A 19,948-nucleotide genomic window follows, 5' to 3' on the forward strand; every position below is an offset into this window, starting at 1 on the left:
TCTTTAAACACTAGGTATACCTCAATAAAATATATCTTCCTAATTAAAAAGCAGTCTTATAATCACCTATTATGATAGTTGATAGGAGGTAGGCCTATTTCACAGGTATAAAAATATATAAAGGCAACATATTTTATTGAAACTACTTAAATTTTGCAAAGTCAGCCAGTGTTACCAACACTGCAGCACCAAAATCTTAATGTTATTTAAACTTGGGAAACTAAAATACAATTAATAATAAAATACAGGATCACCAGGATTGTATTCAGGTACTGACATAGAAGGAACTTCCTGGTCACTACCAAATGAATTTTATCTGATTGTGTTGTAATGGGCATTGGTATAGTTATTTAAATTATGGATGACTTTTAAAAAATGCTCTTGATAAGACTAAGAACTTGAAATTATGGGGAACATATGAATGATTAATAGTTTAAAAATTGGCCATTTCATGAGAGTGAGAATAATTTGTGACATGTATGTTTTTGGTATAAAGTAATAGAAACTCAAGTTTTTGTGGTTTTTTTTTTTTGTATAGAAGAAAGATACTCGCTCTTATAAATGGGGCAAAACTGTCCTTAGCAATCTGTACATCTAGAATTTACATCTATTAGTATAATTAGAGTTCTAAATAGGGAGGAATTCTAAGATATATAAAAAATAGCTTAACTGCTCATTATAGGCCAAATGTAAAATACTGCTAAGTTTGTGTTCTGAACCGAATAAATAAAACTCAGATGTAGCTTGTCAGGAAATTAACTGAGCTCTTAAGTTTTATTTATTTATTTATTTATTTATTAAGATTTTATTTATTTATTTGACAGAGAGAGAGAGAAAGAGAGAGATCACAAGTAGGCAGAGAGGCAGGCAGAGAGAGGGGGAAACAAGCTCCCTGCTGAGCAAAGAGCCTGATGCAGGGCTTGATCCCAGGACCTGAGATCATAACCTGAGCCGAAGGCAGAGGCTTTAAGCCCACTGAGCCACCCAGGCACCCCAATTTTATTTTATTTTAATTAATTAATTTATTTTTAAAGAAAGTGACCAGTGTATGAGGTAAAAGACCAGCCTGGTTTGGCTGGGCTTGTGAGGACTTCCTGGGGCATGATACTTTCAGAGCTAAAACCATGCAGGGCCTAGGCAAACTAGGAGAAACAGGGTACCTTACCTCCAAGAGTGCTAAAAGATGAATTATTGCTGGTCCAATGAGTAGATGCTTGATAGCAGTGTTGTTTAATTTGTTGTTCTTCCTTATCTCTGTAGATCTCAACTATAGCCATATTTTACAGTTCAGTTTAAGTGCCGCTTCTATGTAATCTCTCTCTCTTTCTGAATTCACATAACACTCTATCTGTACCTTTCTTGTTCTACTTAGTCCTTTAAAACATCTTTATCATATCTATCTATATATGAATTTTATCTCTGGCACTACATGGAAAGTTCTTTTAGGGCATGATGTATGATTTCTTTTTTATCCCCCATAGCTTCTACCATCATTCTTCACACTTACTTTATCAGAAAGGGTGTATTAAAAGGAATGAATGAATGCACAAGTTAAGTAGATTATACTAATAGGATGAGATGCACCAGGGTGTAATAGGAGGGAAAAAAAGGTGGGGGGTGGGACGCTTGGTTGGCTCAGTGGGTTAAAGCCTCTGCCTTCGGCTCAGGTCATGATCTTGGGGTCCTGGGATCAAGCCCTGCATCGGGCTCTCTGCTCAGCGTGGAGCCTACTCCCCCCCCACCGCCTGCCTCTCTGACTACTCGTGATCTCTGTCTATCAATTAAATAAAAAAATAAATAAAAAATTAAAAAATCTTAAAAAAAATAAGCTGTAGTTTAATATTAGCTTTGTTAAAAAACAAAACAAAACAAAACAAAAACAAAAAACAAAAAACCTACTGACATGAGTATGAGAAACCCAGCCTTTAGTCCTCTTTACCACTAGATAACTGTATGATTTTGGACAAATTCCTTAATATTTTTAGTGTGTATATACATGTACGCTACAATTTCTTTAGCCAAAAATTGAAAGTTACAACTAGAACCCTCAGTGCTTCTAATGATGCTACTGAGCATTCACTGTTAGCTTCATCATCCATGTTCTCCCGATCCAGTCTAAATTTTCAACCTCTCCTATTGTCCCTGTCCCATATAACCCCTTCACTTTTCATAGATCACAAACTCCTACTGCTCAAAGAAGATGCACCTGCTGGAAGAACTTTGTTCACCCCCACCTCATATATTGTTTTACATTGTAAGCAGTATACTGATTATTCCATCTCGACACTCATGTTTAAATCTTTGAGAAGTGAACAGCCATAATTTTACATATTTGTAAATCAAAATCTTATAAGTGCATTGGTTGATGAACGTACAATGTTCTACATCATTTTGGGGTTAAGAGCTTTTGTGTTCTGAGAGCTGAGTAAAAATAGGTTACTTTAAAACTACAATTAGTTATTTTGTATTTAATGTGCTTTTAAATGGCTTTTATAAGAGAAAAGTTATTTGTAAAAAGTTTCCTATTAATTTATTTGAAAATGTAACTGACAGCTCTTAAAAGAACGAATTCATCAATGTTTTCAAAGTTCACATTAAAATATGTAAAAATATTACTTTAATCAATTTTCAATTAAAATGTGATTATTATGCAGACTTTTATACATTTTTATAACCCAGTTTGCTATTGTTTTTAGCTACTGATGCAAATGTGAAGAATGAAAGTCTTTCATCTGTGCAGCAGCTTGGCATTAAAATGACTGTCAGGTATATTATAGGGAAATATCTCCCTTGTGCATTTCTAGAATTTGTTTTATCTACCTGATATGTGTCTAATAGTATTTAACAACCAATTATTTTGTGTACTTTAAATGCAGAGTTTATCATTCAGAAAATAATAGCTTTCTTTTGGAGATATTGGCACATGATTAAATTACCTCTGCTGGTAAATCAGTTATGGTTCATTATCATTTCAGAGGCTAATTACAGTGTATTTAAGCCTCTATGACTACAGGTTTTTTAAAAAAATGAATTGTAAAAATCAGCACATTGGTAGCACAATCCTGCCATTTAAAAAAATATGATAGATTTTAATTGTCAAGCTATGGTAATGAGTACAAAAGTACCTTAAGGATAGATGCCGAAGTTAAAAATGAATAAACTAATTATAGTAGTTTGAATTTTTAGTACCCAAATCGTAATTTTCAAAAGAAGCTAAACAGCAGACTGAATTAAGGAGTGAATCTCCTCTCTGGGGATTTAACAGTTCCATCCTACTTCAGTGGGTAATCTTTAGAATCTATGGAAGCTTTTAAAATGACTATTTTTAATAAACTCATAGCATTATAATGAAAAGTGTGATAGTAATTCTGGCTAATCCGACTGTATCACATAAAGCATGTAACTCATTATTTTGTAACCCTATATCTGCTTTTTATTTTGTATTGTCCAATTTCTATTCTGAAATGGAATCCATAGGTAACATGAGCAGGCCAGTCACATATTTTTTAAATTCAGTATGATGTCTTATATTAAGATGTAAATGGAAAGTGATTTGTAATGAAATGTTTGTACCCAGCTACAGTATATGACAGAGCTGTCAACCATATAGAATCACTGTGACTTTGGCAGCTGCAAATAGACTGCTGATGTTTTGGTGCTTCAAATACTGCTCAAGTTTTGCCACTGGCAAAGTGACTTTCCAAAATGGAGACCAAGTCTTAGGCTTCAGACAATGAAAGTATTATATTTTCCTGATTTACACATTTAGTTGCATTCAGTGTATAATAAAAAATATAGAAAAAAATATTTTATGATCTTATATAAAACAGAATTGGTTTCAGATAATTATAAATAGTTTCTTCATCCATGCGAATAATAGGCAGGCCATTTGTAAGTGGTTGTTCAGGACTGCCCCACATTTAACCTCCATTACTCACCAACTACTATGTGTGTCCCCAGTCTCTATGCAATCAAAAATGCCCCCATGAATTTCCTGGGTGGCCGCAGGAGGGGAAGTAGTCCCTCTCAGAACCTTTGGATTAGATGAAATCTAAAATTGCTTCTAGACTTAACATTTGGTCAGGCTAACCTGTCAACATTACATGTTTTAGATTAAGTTCAGGAAAAAATGCTTGTATTCTTCTCATCTACAGTATCTGCATTTTGTTCTCATTGTTTTATTTTCCTTTAAAGTTGTCAGTATTTACCAGATAATTACTGCTAATCCAAATATAATTATCAGGAACATATACTTAGTGTAAAGCTCTCCCTACTAAGTGTTCTGTGTAGCATAGTTATGGTAGAAGTAGAAGAAAACTTAAAACCTTGAGATCTCAAGAGGACTACACTTGATGGATTATAAAAAGTGAATTTGTAATGCAGGGCCTGAAGTTTTTCATTTTGCATGTTTTGTGGGCTTTTAATGTAGATATGGCAACTTCCTCAGCTTGCTAAAAGACAGCGCAGAAAATGATCTTACCTTGGTTTTAAAGCACTGTGAGAGATTCCTAAAACAGCAGCAAGCTCCCATAAAATCTTCTCTTCATATCCTTTTTGAGTGGATTCACAGCAGTTGAACATTATGTGTTTTTGATAGTTCTTTGATAGGGTACCTTACATTTATAGTAAAATAATACTTTAACCTATATTGCTGATTCATTGATGTGCCTTTATAGTATTCTGTATTTTAAATATGAATTTTATTAAATTGGGGAGTAATTACTAAATTCAATCTTACTTATTTAATCTTAAACTGAGTAATTAAAGTGATTTGGCTGTATTTTCAGATACATATAAGAAATTTTTTTAAAAATAGGTTTAGTATATCTAGAATAAGAATATTCTAGAGTTAGTAAATTTAGAATAACAATAGAACATCCATTTATTTTACTTGAATTGGTTATTTTTCAGAAATAGATTTGGCTTAAAGAGAAAAAGGTATACAAACCATGTGCCTTACTGAATTCTAAAAATATATGGATTTTTAAATATTTGATTATGTTATTAATTTAGCAGATAACCTAAACCAGAGAAAGAGAAGGTACTATGATTTTAATGACTTGAATAAGTGTTGCCACAAAACAGATAGTTTTTTCTGCATTTGCTAGTGCCATTGCCCTCCTCTACTTATGTAAATAAACAAGACATTGGCTTATAAATTGATTGAAGATAAAATGAGGACTGAAGTATCAGTATCTCTTCCCTGATAGGGATCCTGGAAATGAATATTAATAGAGTTCTTCTATTTCATCTTGTAAGACAAAATATGCAAAAATTCCTTAACTGTGTTTTTCAGTCTGCCTGCAGGGGACTTACGCTGGCCATGACTGGTTTGTATCCTCTTTGTTCATGATAATGTTGGGGGACAAAGAAAAAACACTCAGATTTCTTCAGCAGTTCTCCAGGCTTCTGACCTCTGCTTTCCTTTGGTTGCCAAGACTTCATATTTCTGTAAGACTTTTTACTCTGTCTTTAAATGAGTGTGTTAAATTTTAAGGCATCTGATCCTATTTAAATTCATTGGGATCTTATTTGTAGAGAGCTCTGTAATAATTTATGTTCATTTTCTACCTGAATGCTTTTTGACTGATTCTCTTTGAAGACACAGATTTGACATTTTCCCAAATGCTTGGTGTCTTACTTAAAGGTAACTGAATGAAAGATTAGTGATAATAGATGGATTATTAAATTTTAAACTTGTCATCTAGTAAATTATAAAAAAAAATGTAAAAAGAGCTATTGAATTTTTTTTAATTGTTGCTTTGTTAGAAAAAGTCAGTTAAATTACAACATAAGAAAAGTCAAAATTGTGAACGTATTCTATACAGAATATGGAAATCTATGATGAGTTTGGAATTCTATGATGATTTTTGATTATAGTGTTATGGTGTATTTTAAAGGGTTTTACTAGCTTCATGAGATCTTAGAGTTTAGAGGTAAGAGCATCCCTCAGTTTACTAACATTTCTGTATTTTGTTTTACTTACTGCCATTAAAATCTCCAACCTGGGGACACTGTCTACTATACAAGATAGGCTCACACTTCCCAAACCTCTCCTACGACATACTACATGTGGACAGTGCAATCACATCGCTCCCAAAGATAAATAAGTTAAGGGATTGAGAGAACATGTGACGTTCAATGAAAGCATGTATTACATGTTTTCACAGTATATGTTTGTGGTAAGAAATGTAAAGGCAAAGAATCAAGGAGGAATATATTATAAATATTGAAATTTTATAATTTTTTTTCTTAAAATAGCTGTACATAATTCCTGAATAAGAATTTCTAGCTCTTATACAACAACAAATGTAAAATTTGTTCACATGAACAGGCAGAAGCAAATGGCGAAAGAATGTGTGCCAGTTTTTCTTTAATCAGTGGAACTATTTTCCTTCTGTTAACCAGAATTTGGATAATTCTTTAAATTGTACGTGAAGATTTTAAAAATTGTAGATATTCCCTTCCATTTACAAATGTAATGTTGAAAAACCTTTTGATAATGAATATAGATTTTGAATCCAGTCATACATTTTCATGTCAAGTATTGTGAAAATGATACCTGCATTCCGCTAGTCTTAACTATTCCAGCTTAGTGTTCAGATTGTGACACTGTCAGATATCACCAGTCAACTTTTTTTAACCATAATTTTGTAAGGTTGCATTTTTGCCTTGACTCTATAAACTTTTCATAAGATATTATCTTATTTTTTAACATAACAGTGATGTTGTGCTCTAATAGGGTCTCTTCCCATCAGGAAGGACTTTATCAGGCAGCTTGGATTTTTTTTAGATTTATTTAGTTATTATTTATTTATTTATTTATTTATTTTTAAAAAGATTTTATTTATTTATTTGACAGACAGAAATCACAAGTAGGCAGAGAGGCAGGCAGAGAGGGAGGGGAAGCAGGCTCCCTGCTGAGCAGAGAGCCTATGTGGGGCTTGATGCCAGGACCTTGGGATCATGACCTGAGCTGAAGGCTGAGGCTTTAACCCACTGAGCCACCCAGGTGCCCCTTAGATTTATTTTGACACCATCATTGAATATGGAATATAGACCTGTGGACGGAATGGAGTTACATTTTACTCAGGGTGTTTAGATGAACTCTTGATGTAAATAAAGCCTTGACACCTTTCTGTTGGTGCAGCTCTCCCATCAGTGAACACCTAGGAAGTGCCTTACATAGTATCATTTTTTCTTTTCAACTTTTCAATATACCAAGTTGAATTATTTAATTACCAGGAGTTTGTTTTAGTGCTTCTTTATAAAATAACATTCTGCTAATATTCCTCTTCAGGGATTTTGTCTTAGAGCTGTTAGCTAAATGTAGTTACAATGTTTCTATAGTCACAACTCCATGATTTAAATGTTTTTGATTTAATCATTTTACGGATTGGTGGTTTTTCTATGCCACTTGTTAATACATTCAGTAATAATCTTAATACATTATTTAAAAAGTAATCCCTTTTCTATTTTGTTTGTTCCATTGGTCTCAAACATTGTAGTGACACTTCCTATGCAGGCTGATAAAATAAGTTAATCTGCAGTTGTGGTGAGACACTTGGGCTTTAGTCTACCTTCCTTAGCTCAATCTCATTATTATAATCAGCCTCAAAAAAAGCTTCAGCCTGTGTCCCAGTCCCACATTCTTCAACCTTATTACCCTGTAATACCATACATATACCATAGCCTATGTCAGTTCCTAATATGCTGCTTAATTTCTGTGTTTATTTATTTAAACACTTAACTATATAAGTTCTAGGAGGGCAGTGGTTTCTCTTTTGTTTACCAATGTGCCCCAAACTATTTCCAGTAGTAATTAATTCAACAAATAGGTGTTGAGTGTGTGAATTAATATTTAAATGCAAATATGTAAAGGACAGTAAGCTTTTATTACTTAAAAAATGTTGTTTATTTATTTATTTAAAAATTTAAAAGATAGTCGATCCTCTGCACTTTTTTTTTTTTTTTGATCCTCTGCATTCATAAGAATGTTGTAAGCAGATTGCATCAAAAGGTGGAAAAAATTGGCCTTGGATGAACAATATAGGACATAATGAAATAATTACTCTGAAGTTTCAAAATTTTATAAACTACCTACTCATGTGAGATAAATAATTTGAAAATATTTTTTCTTTGAAGCTGCCGAGATCAGAAGAATTCCTTTAATGTATTGACTGTATTGAATTATCTTTCATTATTATTTGTTCTTAAAAGAAAACAACTTCCTAAGTGATAATGTACTAATTCTTTATGGAATTTTATCAAGATTCAGAGTTTGGCTTATTTTAAGATAAAAGCTTTTATTGAAATGACAGATTATGAAAGATCAAAAAATCAGTTATTTCCTTATAGGAATACCTAATCTCAAGTAATAATTATAATACAAGTAACAACCACATATGCCTTCTGTTAGTAAAAACATACGCAAAAGGAGAACAAATTAAATTCTGATATAAACTGAACTATTTCACATTCACATACAGATAAAGCTCCATTGATTATGAATCAAGCTAAAGTAATAGTCAAATGAACTAGTGTAGTTCAACAGGAAGAGCATCAGAGAGTTATGTGTATTTTATATATACACAAATGTGTGTGGATCTCTACATTTATTCCTCTCTTACTCCTCATAAAATAAAAATCAGTTAACACAGGAAGTTTAGAGTTAACAATTCTAATACCATTCAAATGTACATTTAGATTTAAATTTTACAACCATCAGCATGTCCTGGCACACTTGTAACCATTTGCACAGCATTAGCAATAGCAAGTCATGTGAGCAGTCACTTGCAGGACAGAAATCTAGTGTCAAAACCCCATTGTTTTACATATAACTTTAAATCTTAGAGCCATATTTAAAGATTCCATTTTCCCGTGTGCTTTTTTTTTCCCCCTGGAGAGGAGAAAGATTTGTTTTCTACAATAATAGAATCAGAGTTAAGGAAAAATATTTTCTGTTCCCCTCTTGCATGACCCACGTGCTGCACAGATTGACTGCAGCATTGCCCAGTCAGCATGGCCCATTCTCTGCACACCAATCCCCAGACTGAAGGACTGGACTGGACCACTTTGGGCCCATTTAAACTGGTTTGGAGAGTTTGTCTTTCTCATAAAGTCTTTCCATTTAATTCCCGTAGCAACTTGGAACTAGATTTTTCTTAGTGTCAGTATCGGAGTGACTCATCAGAACTACCTATAGTGGAAGGGAAAAACCAAAAGACTGCTTACACTGTCCATTGTTGAAATCACATATCTTTCATTTTTTATCACTAAAGTAAAATACTCTAAAATATGTTATCTTATAGGGGCGCCTGGGTGGCTCAGTGGGTTGAGCCTCTGTCTTCCGCTCAGGTCATAATCCCAGGGCCCTGGGATCAAGCCCCACATGGGGCTCTCTGCTCAGCGGGGAGCCTTTTTCTCTTCCTCTCTCTCTGCCCGCCTCTCTGCCTACTTGTGATCTCTCTCTGTGCGTCAAATAAATAAATAAAATCTTTAAAAAAAATGTTATCTTATAAAGTCCTTGCCTCGTGTTATGATGCTTACTAATATATCCCAACCCAAAAGTTTTTACTGATACTCTTTTTCACAGTTTTAGCATAGTTTGTATGTTATATCACCTACATGATGTTTTAAATACTGTTTTCCTACATGTGTTGTGCTTAATCCTATATTCTGAATTTTATTAGAGTACCTTTATTAAAAGTTGCCATCTTTTCAGAGAGTTGTGACTAAGCAAAATACATCAAAACACTAAAAGTATAACAAATAGGCTTTATAATTTGATGATTCAGAAGACTGTGTTGTATTTAGGTGATTTAGAGTTATTATCGATCTGGCTTTATGAACACGATTTACTATAAATTAGAGTTATGTAATGGCAATTAATAGACCAATTAATAAAACTTTTATTATAAATGAGTGTACTATGATTACAATGTAAATCATTAACATCTTGTAATTCAGTCAGTAATTTGTTGCGTATCTACTCTATGCAAGGCTTGGTGCTGGGAACTGTGTTGGTTACAAAAAAGTATGGTATAATTTCTTCCAACAGAGGATAATCTACAAGAGTAGAAGAACTCTTGCCTGAGCTTTGGGACTCCATTACATAATGGCTTGTTTTTCCCAAGAGTGTAATTAGTCTCATCTTCATCTCTAAATACACCTACTCCAAATATGTTGTTTTCAGTGCAACATAGAAAAGATACTGTATAAGAATTGTTTCTTATACATACATTTTTATATTACTATTATGCATATATTCAGAAAATTATTACCTAAGCTTGCATTGAAAATTAATATATATGTATAAGTTGATTTTTTTGCATCTATTAAGCTCATTAGTTCTATTGGACAAGTAGTCATTAGTGAAGTGTGTGTTTCATAAAAGAAGATAAAGGATACAGATTCTCAGTTTATATGTATACATATACATTAATATATACATATTAAAATATATGTGTATAAATACATACATGTGTATACATATTTTTTAAAGATTTATTTACTTGAGAGAGAAAATGCTTGTGTGCATGTGTGCAGGAATGGGTGGGAGGTAGATGTTTATTTGGGCAAAGGGAGAAATAGAAGGAGGAAGAGAATCTCAAGCAAACTCCCTGCAGAGTGCTGAGCCTGATTCTAGGCTCGATCTCATGACCTCGAGATCATGACCTGAACTGAAATCGAGAGTTGGATGCTTAACTGACTGAGCCACCCCAGTGCCCCTTAGTTTATATTATTTTTAACTACTCAAGAGAAAGTTTGTTTTTTGTCCTAGACATTCATCTGAGGTTGGCTGTAAGAAGTCTACTTAATATGCTATAGTATGTCTCCAGTCATCAGTATATAAAATTCTTTTTTGTGTGTGTTCTCCGAGGTATCTCTGAGAACCTGTCATAAAATATATATTTCTACATATATATTCCTATGAAATGATAAATTGTCCTTTATGATGATGAATGATAAAGCAGGAAAACCACTGGTAAATCATCTCACTGGTTTCAGAAATTTTAGTATATAACTAAAACCTAAATCCTTAAAAGCACTTTAGCAATAAAGTTTGAAAGAAATCCTCATTTTAACTTATATATAATTGTTATATGTAAGTTTGATTTGTTTTACTTTAAAAGCATTAATTTTCTTTTATTACAGTTATCTAGTAAAGAACATAAAAGCCTTTCTGAAAGTTTCTTAATTATGTATTCTTCAGAACTAATTTGAATATAAATTTTAGTATAAGTCTATTGGGTATAGTTGCTAGTCTGTCAGTTTTTTTTTTTAAATATTTTATTAATTTGACAGAGAGAAATCACAGCTAGGCAGAGAGGCAGGCAGAAAGAGAGGAGGAAGCAGGCTCCCTGCAGAGCAGAGAGCCCGATGTGGGGCTCCATCCCAGGACCCTGGGATCATGACCCGAGCCAAAGGCAGAGGCTTTAACCCACTGAGCCACCCAGGCGCCCCCTGTCAGTTTTTCTTGATACAAAATGATACCTGCCAAGTTTATTATTTGTTTTAAAATGTTGTGGTTAGATATTGTATTTATAGTAACATTCACTGAAGAATTATAGAGCAATCATGATGACATAAATTGTACCTAAGAGCCAAACTGAAAATATAACCAACTTTATGAAGAAGTTGCTGAAAAATGCAAGTTTGTAAGATACATGTGTATATATCCACACATATATACATGGACATATAAATAAATATAAAATATATAAATTATTTAAGATTAATTTGTAACTATTATAGAAATATATACAAAATAGCTGTCTAAGAACTTTGATGGGAATGCATTATGCATTTTTCCCAGTTTTCGTGATAAATTTTTTACAGAGTTTCTAATTTCAGTTATTAGTAACTCAAGTTCAGATATAGGTTAATGTTATCTTAGAAAAAGGGGACTATGCAAATATCCCAATGATCTGACAAACTAAAACTTTTTAATGTGATAGAATCATTGGCCAAAGCCAAAGATAGCAAGCATACAGAAGTACGCTCGAGTATTGAAATGTAAAGTTTTATTATTTGTGTACTTGTACATTTATTCTTCCATGCAACAGCCATCCCCTTCATTCCACAGGCATTGAATTACAGTATTAACTTTATTTCTTTGTCTTGGAAGGTATAATTATTGGCTTAAGATTTATTTTTTCTATGGTCTTTGTAACATTCTGACTTTTTAACTTACATAATTACAATGTTTGCAGTAACTTGTTAGGCCACCACATTAATTTTGAAGTAGCAATTCAAAGCAAAATATTTAGGTAATTTGATTTGATTATTTTACATTAGTTGCATGTTCATTAATTCTCAATTTTTCGTTTTTATACAGAGGTACCTAGCTACTGACACTATACAATCTGGCATCCATCCAGTATATTTTTGCAGCACTCACTACATTGAAATGCTCCTGAAGGTGGAGGTGCCACTTGTGTTTTCAGCTTTTCACATGTCTGGTTTCGCACCATCCCAGGTAATCCAGAAGAAATAGTGTTTCTTCAACTCCCAGATCTCAGTGTCTTTAAAGAAAATTATATTCTTGGGGCGACTGGGTGGCTCGGTGGGTTAAGCCTCTGCCTTCAGCTCAGGTCATGATCTCAGGGTCCTGGGATGGAGCCCCACATCGGGCTCTCTGCTCAGCGGGAGCCTGCTTCCCCCCACCCCCCTCTCTGCCTGCCTCTCTGCCTACTTGTGATCTCTGTCAAATAAATAAATAAAATCTTAAAAACAATTAAATTCTCTTCAAATATAGGAAATACATTTAAATTAATAAGATCCTTTATGTAAGTATTCATATTTTTCTATTTAAATTTCTAAATTGCATTTTTTCCTGTAGGTCTGTTACAATATGCAGATTTCTTTATAGTAGATCCTTAGCATTCAGATTTCAAGTTCAACTTAAGCTGTTCAAGGACATAGACATTCTGGAAGTCTGTGACATGTAGGCTTTTTAATGGAGATAATATCTGCTTCATAAGGTTAATTTAAGGATTAAGTGAGGTAACTGTGGGTAAGAGTTCTTAACACTGAACATCTGGTATTTGACGTACTGTATCTTAACCTAACAAAAAAGCCCAGCTCTCTATTTCTGCTCTTGGGTCTGGAAAGGAGTAATGATTTTTCTGGGGCCTGGAGTTATGCTTGTCACATGCAGGAGTGCCTCCTGTGCATAGGCAGTCCTTCATTGGTGGAGGGGTGAATTGTTTCTTACTGGTATAAGCAGGCTACAACTTAAAATTTTAGAGCTTAAACCTTTTTATAATTTAGAATTAAATCTTTTTTTTTCCCAAGAACCTTTTTAAAAAATATTTTATTTATTTATTTGGCAGAGAGAGACACAGCGAGAGAGGAAACACAAGCGGGGGGGGAGTGTGAGAGGGAGCCTGGCAGGTGGAGTGGGAGACGGGGAGAAGCGGGCTCCCCGCCCCATGCAGGGGTTGATCATGACCCAAGGCTGAAGGCAGACGCTTAACAACTGAGCCATCCAGATACCCCTAGAATTAAATCTTTAAGTCAGAGTTCCAGAAGGTTGAAATACTTAACCAGAAGATATGAACACTTTTAAGACTCTTGATGCATGTTGTCAATTTGCTTTGATCTTACTCTTCTAACAGAAATGGAGAAAGTATCTGTTCTTCAGGTCTGGGTATTAGGCTTTTTCAAAACTAATAGCTAGATTAATAGGTAGCATTTTCTCTTCTAAAATTTTGTCAATTTTTAAACATTAGCAAGGTTGACTATAATTTCATAGCCTAGTTAATAGTTGAATCTTAATTGCCTACCTGTCTTAGTGTGTTTCTTATTGATTTGTATGTTCTTTGAAAATGGCCCACAATCCAGATCTCTTTAATTCCTGTTATATATTTTATTTACTACTGTAATTTATTATTTACTGTTAGTGTTTTTATGTATTTACTATTGTATTATTTATTACATTTTCCTTCTTACATTCTTATTTCTTAATGCTAGTAAGAATCTATCATATACTTCCTAACTCTTCCTGAAAAAACTAATTTAGCTATTTCTATTGATTTCTTTATGTGCCCTTTAAAGTGATTTTTCCCGGTTTAAATTGGGCATTTAGATTTGGATAAAATTTAAATCGCTGTTATGTTCACTTTTCTCAAAGTAGTTTATAGTGTATGTCTTTACCATACTCAGCCTTCCTATCTAGGAATGTAGTGAGTTTTTCCATTTATTTTCTTTATACTATATTTTACTGAAGTTGTATTTTTTTTCCCATATAGGTATAGTATCTTTCTTATTACGGATAGTTCTAATTAATGCAGCTTGAAATCTTTTTTTCAATTTTATTTCCCTTGTGGTTACTGTTAATAATTAGTAAAGGTATTAAATTTTGTATAATCATTAGATTGTACTTTTTTTTCTAGATTTGGGTTTTTTACAACTTTGTAATATATTTTCTCTTTAATTTTTAATTAAATTCTGTTATTTTTTCCAGAATAATTCTAAATAGTGGCTTGCTTATTTTAGACTTGAACAGTTACTAAGAAATCATCTAGTATTTTTCCATTAAGAGAATTATTCCCTGTCATGGTATGGAAGAATCCTTCTGCTTTATGTAAAAATTGAATTTTGTTTCCTTTAATCAAATAATAATGTTGAATTTTGACAAGTTCCTTTAGGGTTAAGATTATCTTGATCTTGGGGTTTATTTGACTAGTTTAGGTGACTGTTGATAGATTTCTTAATAGTAAACAATGGTTGCATTACCTTGGATTTGTCCTCCTGGCAATCTTTTCCTCTTATCTACACAATATAGTTCTTGGTAATGTGCCTTTAAACATATTTTGAAGAGCCCTTATGTCATGTAATAACATTTACTTGCATCTGATTACTGTGCTTGTTGAGTTTTAAATTTCCTGAAGTTAATAAGTCTAAATATAATAACGAATTGTGTGTAATGAAAAAGAATATTCTTTCCTGCCCAGTTGTAACTCTTACTTGGCACGTACCTAAAATACTTTTGGGAATTTTGAATCATAAAATGTTTAATTCTGTTGGAAATAGATACTTAAATGTTTACTATAAGCTCAACAATCTATTCTTTCTACTCTTCTAAAAATCCAGTCTAGGTAACAAAATGTTCCTGAGAGCTCTTTTTGCCATTCTAGTCTTGAGTAATATAATGTATATTGTCTAATGCCTACAGTCATTTATTAGTTTCTAACATATATCCTTTAACTTTAAAATGGACTACCACAAACTGTGGAAAAAACTTGCAGTACCTCTGGCCTCACTGTATCAATTTGATACCTTTTTATCATTTTGGCATTTATCAATTTGAAATTGCGTATATGTAACATATTTATCTAATAAAACCCACTGCATTATTTCTAAGCAGTAATGCTGTTATGTTTCGTAACTTAGCTAATGTAAAAATGCCTTTTTAGTATATGTGCTGCCGAAGCGAGCACTAAAAATGCCTTTTTAATGACTCCTCATATGAGCTAATCATTTTGTGCTTTGTTGATACTATATGCCATTTTACTGCTAATTATAAAATAAGAAACAACTTTTAAGTAACGAATAGGTATAGGTGCCTAAGTAATCACTTGGATACAGATTTTGTATTTCAAAGCTTATTCATTTTGATCTAATTAGGAGCAGTGCTTTTTGAAGTTACGTATTTACAGACACTAAGGGATTGGTTGATTAATGAAGGATTTGTGAGTAGGTTGCTAAATAAAAATCATATCTCTAGAGTAAAAATATATGTTTAACTAGAATACAGAAAAATTAAAACAGAAGTATGTGTTGATTAGAGTTTAAGAGTAAAGTAGAAAATAGAAATTCAAATACATAGTCCTCCTTTTTAAATGAACAGAAAAATCACATGTTCTAATTAACATTTTGATGAATTTTATCCTTTGGTAAAACACTTCCCTTATTGTACTTTATTTAACTTTCCTAGCTTAAGAAGTACCACATATTTTTAATGATTTATAATTCCTTGGGGGTCATTATTCTGCATATCATTATTGTACTATACTGTGTCAGCAAATGGGCTAACATGGATAATCCTCTGAATATACTTTTAGAAAAAAACCTCATGATTTTTTTCTCATTTGCTGTTTTTTTCTCCTCCTACCATGAAGACTGGATTAAAAAAAAAACTATCCTTATATTTTGTATTTTGTGACATTGTATTTTTTGAAAATGCAGAATTATATAAATGCAAAGCAGAATGTTTCTTGTTCATGCTCCTATTCATAAATGCATATATATATATATCTATATGTATATATGTAGATATAGATGATATAGATATAGATATATAACTATCTCCCTGGGCTTTCCTTCTTCTCATGTTGCTGATGTTGCTATTTGAAATAGTACCTTCTTTCTCCCTTTGCCACATCTTTGTGTCAACTACTTACTCTTTATGTTTGTCCAAATGGAAATTTATAAAATTTTCTTTAAATTTTCTTTATTTATTTGAAATAGAGGCAGGGAGAGGGAGAACACAAGCAGGGAGAGTGGGAAAGGGAGAAGCAGGCTTCCTGCTGAGCAGGGAGCCTGATGTGGGGCTTGATCCCAGGGGTCCTGGGATCATGAATTGAGCCAAGGGCAGCTGCTTAATGACTGAGCCATTCAGGCACCTGGGAAAATTTTTTTTAATGAACTAAAAGTAGATTTGAATTTGTGTACTGTTTCTGTACTTCTGGTAGAAATCTGTATCTTGCCCTGTGGAATAGTTATTTTGTCCTTTACCTCTTTAATAGTTGAAAGTTCCTTAAAGGTATGTGTGCCTGATTTATCTACAGGTTCTTTGGGTGTATGATACACAGTATCTTGCCTAGAAGTACAACAGAAATATTCTTATGTGTAACAACCCTGTGCAGTATAAAGATATATTTCTGGAGCTTATGTCATTTAAAATTCTGACTACTTCATGTGACATAAGTAGAAATTCAGAATCTGTGAAGTCAGTGAACTGACTTATTGAAGTTACCTTGACAGCAAGGACTTCACTTGAAGCCACATCTTTTGATTTTGAAATTAGTTTTCTTTCTTTCTTTGCTAATATTCTTTCTTTGGTGAAAGCAAATAAAATAAGGACCAGAAGAGTTGTTATAACCATTGTCTTTGAATCATAAAACTTGGTCATTTAGTTCATGCTTATTCTGACTTAATCAGGTATCCATTGAAAAATTGTTTTAACCAAACTTTTTTACCTAATTCTTATGGCATTTTTTGGAGATTGTTTTTTAAATCTAGATACAAGTGAGAATAATTTCCTCAGATAAAATAATCATGTTTATCTCAATGTTGCATCTTAATGTCCTTTAGAAGCTTAAGTATGGTTGAAGAGCAAAATTTCCTAGGAACGTTGTGGTACATTTTGATGTATATCATACAAATGATTTTCTTTCCTTGTAAGCCTGAAACACCATTTAAATGTTTTTAAAAGTAATTGGTTTAAGGAACATTGGTTTAATATAAAAACAAATGTAATTAGTTTGTTTCATTTTCTTTGTAAATTATTTCATTACTAATATATTTCCATGAATATAAGAACTCAACTTCTTAGTTTTGAAAATGCAGTACATTTTTTGGACTTAAAAGGGGGAATTTGGCAGTGTCTAGCAAAATCTTGCATGCATTTATCCTTTAACCCAGCAGTCTTATTTATGGAAATCTATCAAATTATCATATTAAATATCAAATTAATCATAATTATCAAATTAAATTTATTATTTTAATCTGTCAAATTATCTGACAAAAATTTGAAAATACATACAGTTGTTATTGCACTGATTTTAGTATCAAAAGACTAAAAACTGCAAATGTCTATCAATAGGGACTTGGTTGAAAAATTATGGTTTATCCTTAGTGGAATACCATGCAGTTGTAAAAATGAAAAATACCTCTGTATATTGTGTTGGAGTGATATGCAGGATCCTTTGTTAAGTGTTAAAAAGGTGAAGAAAAAGAGTGTTTAGTATGTTACCATTTATATAAGAAAGAGTAAAGATACAAATGCATGTACAAATGTGTTTTATTAAAAACATGAAAGAATATACCACCTTTTTTTAAACGATTGCTTATAGGGATGAGGAAGGAATGAGCTGAAGAGTCAAGGAATATACCTTACTTTTGTATTTTTACTTTGGAATCATTTAAATATTTCATATGGTGATATAGATACATGTAACGAACAAAATAAATAAATTCTGTCCCTAAGAATATAAAATCAAACTGAAGCAAATGAATCCAACAGTACATATTTGATAGCATAACCTATCACTTTAAATCACTTTAAAACACAGTAATTTGACTGTAAGAGTCGAGTGATATGTTGCATAAAGACAAAGAGCAGCAAAAATACTGTTTTCAGTAATTATATTGCTTGTGGTAGTGCTGGTATTCTAAGATTATTTTTGTCTTGTGTGATAGATCAAAAGAAAAACTGATGCCACTGGTAACAGATTTTCTGTATGTTTTAAAGCAAACACATATAATTCATCACAACTTACGATCTATTTCTCTTAAAAAGTTTAACTAAGGGGATCCTGTTGGCGGGGGGATGTGCTGAAGAACCTTCCCAATCAAAATTTCGAATCTGTAATGGGCCTGGTTCATGAACTGCTTTTCCATATATATATATATATTTGAAAAATTCCATAATAAAATATTTTATAAGTTTATCATTCTGCTTAGACACATGCTATTTCCTTTATCCTTTTAGAATTCTAGATTGTTAGCTGATTTGCAAAACTTTGCATTCTATAGAGAAGTTATTTACTTAAGGATTAAATACTGTGACTCATTGCTCACTCTTCTAGGGGAATACGATTTTAGAATTCTATTACAGTTTAATAATTCTGAACCATCTTGCACACAGAATATTTGATATAATTTCTGCCAAATGAAGAGGGACATATATTTAAAAAGTGCACATCTCTTCTTTGAGTGTCAGCTCTATGAGAGCAAGGACTAAATGTCTTTTGTTTACTTAAAAATTATAATGCTTGTTTGTATATTAGGTACTTGATAAATAGTAAATGAATAATAAACATCTGTATTTTGTTATAGAGTAATATTATATAGTGCTTTGTGTACTTTCAAAGTGTTTTCAGTTATAATCATTTTCCTTTCCTAAATTTCCCATACCTAGAAAAAGACAGGCATTATTTCTGTTTAATGGAAAAAAAATAGACAATGTAATAAAATAATGCTTGAATGTATGTAAACACCAGAAAACTGCATTAATAACTATGTATAAGAAAGAACTAATTGCAGATTCTGGGGTGACTTTCTTTTAACCAATAAAGGTAAATATTTCCCTACATATGTTTTAAATTCAGATATCTTTGTTTGAACCATATAAAGTTGTGAGGCTTCAAGATCATAATAGTTGAGGATTAGCAGTTTCACACCATCCAACCTGTAGGGTAGTAAGGCTGCTGAAAAAGAAGACAATTAAAAGCTGTGACCCCCTCATCGCTGTCTACATGTCACTCACCCCTACCTAAAACTGACAGCTGGGAACTGCTTTTTCTGGCACTGGTTTTTCTGGTTGTGGGATCATTTGTACTAATTTCTGCTCTTCTTTTGTTTCTCCTTAATTCATTCAGAGACTCATTTTTATTAACCTAGCATGGCATAAGTTGCTTGGCCTTACTAGCTATAGCAAAGAACAGAGATAGAACCCTGGCAACAGTGCATTAAGGGAATTAAAAGTATTCTCAAAAAATGACTGCTTCAACATATCTAGCAAAGTAAGAATAGTGAAGGTGTTTTCTCCCCAGTGCAGTAGAGCCATATTATGTGGGCAACAGAAGGTTGGTAATGAACTCTGCATGCCAAGCAGACCCTTGACCCTTCAGGTCAAGATCTGAGAGAAGAATCCTATTAGTGCTAAGACTAAAGTTGGGAGAAAAGGAAATTAAATACACTCTGCCTTGGACATTCA

At 32.6% G+C, this 19,948-nt stretch overlaps 1 protein-coding gene across 5 annotated transcripts in view; it reads left to right on the top strand.

The window, feature by feature from the left end:
* The window catches only part of TBC1D32 (TBC1 domain family member 32), a 229,233-nt gene that overhangs the window by 191,505 nt on the left and 17,780 nt on the right, over positions 1–19,948 (top strand). For all 5 annotated transcript variants that reach the window (XM_046005958.1, XM_046005963.1, XM_046005961.1 and 2 more), the window contains 4 exons: positions 2,697–2,766; positions 4,430–4,545; positions 5,297–5,451; positions 12,341–12,481. In XM_046005958.1, the coding sequence (XP_045861914.1) occupies positions 2,697–2,766; positions 4,430–4,545; positions 5,297–5,451; positions 12,341–12,481 (482 nt within the window). The remainder of the gene's footprint in view (positions 1–2,696; positions 2,767–4,429; positions 4,546–5,296; positions 5,452–12,340; positions 12,482–19,948) is intronic.

This window comes from Meles meles, chromosome 5, assembly GCF_922984935.1.
Source record: "Meles meles chromosome 5, mMelMel3.1 paternal haplotype, whole genome shotgun sequence".
Taxonomy (NCBI): Eukaryota; Metazoa; Chordata; class Mammalia; order Carnivora; family Mustelidae; genus Meles; species Meles meles.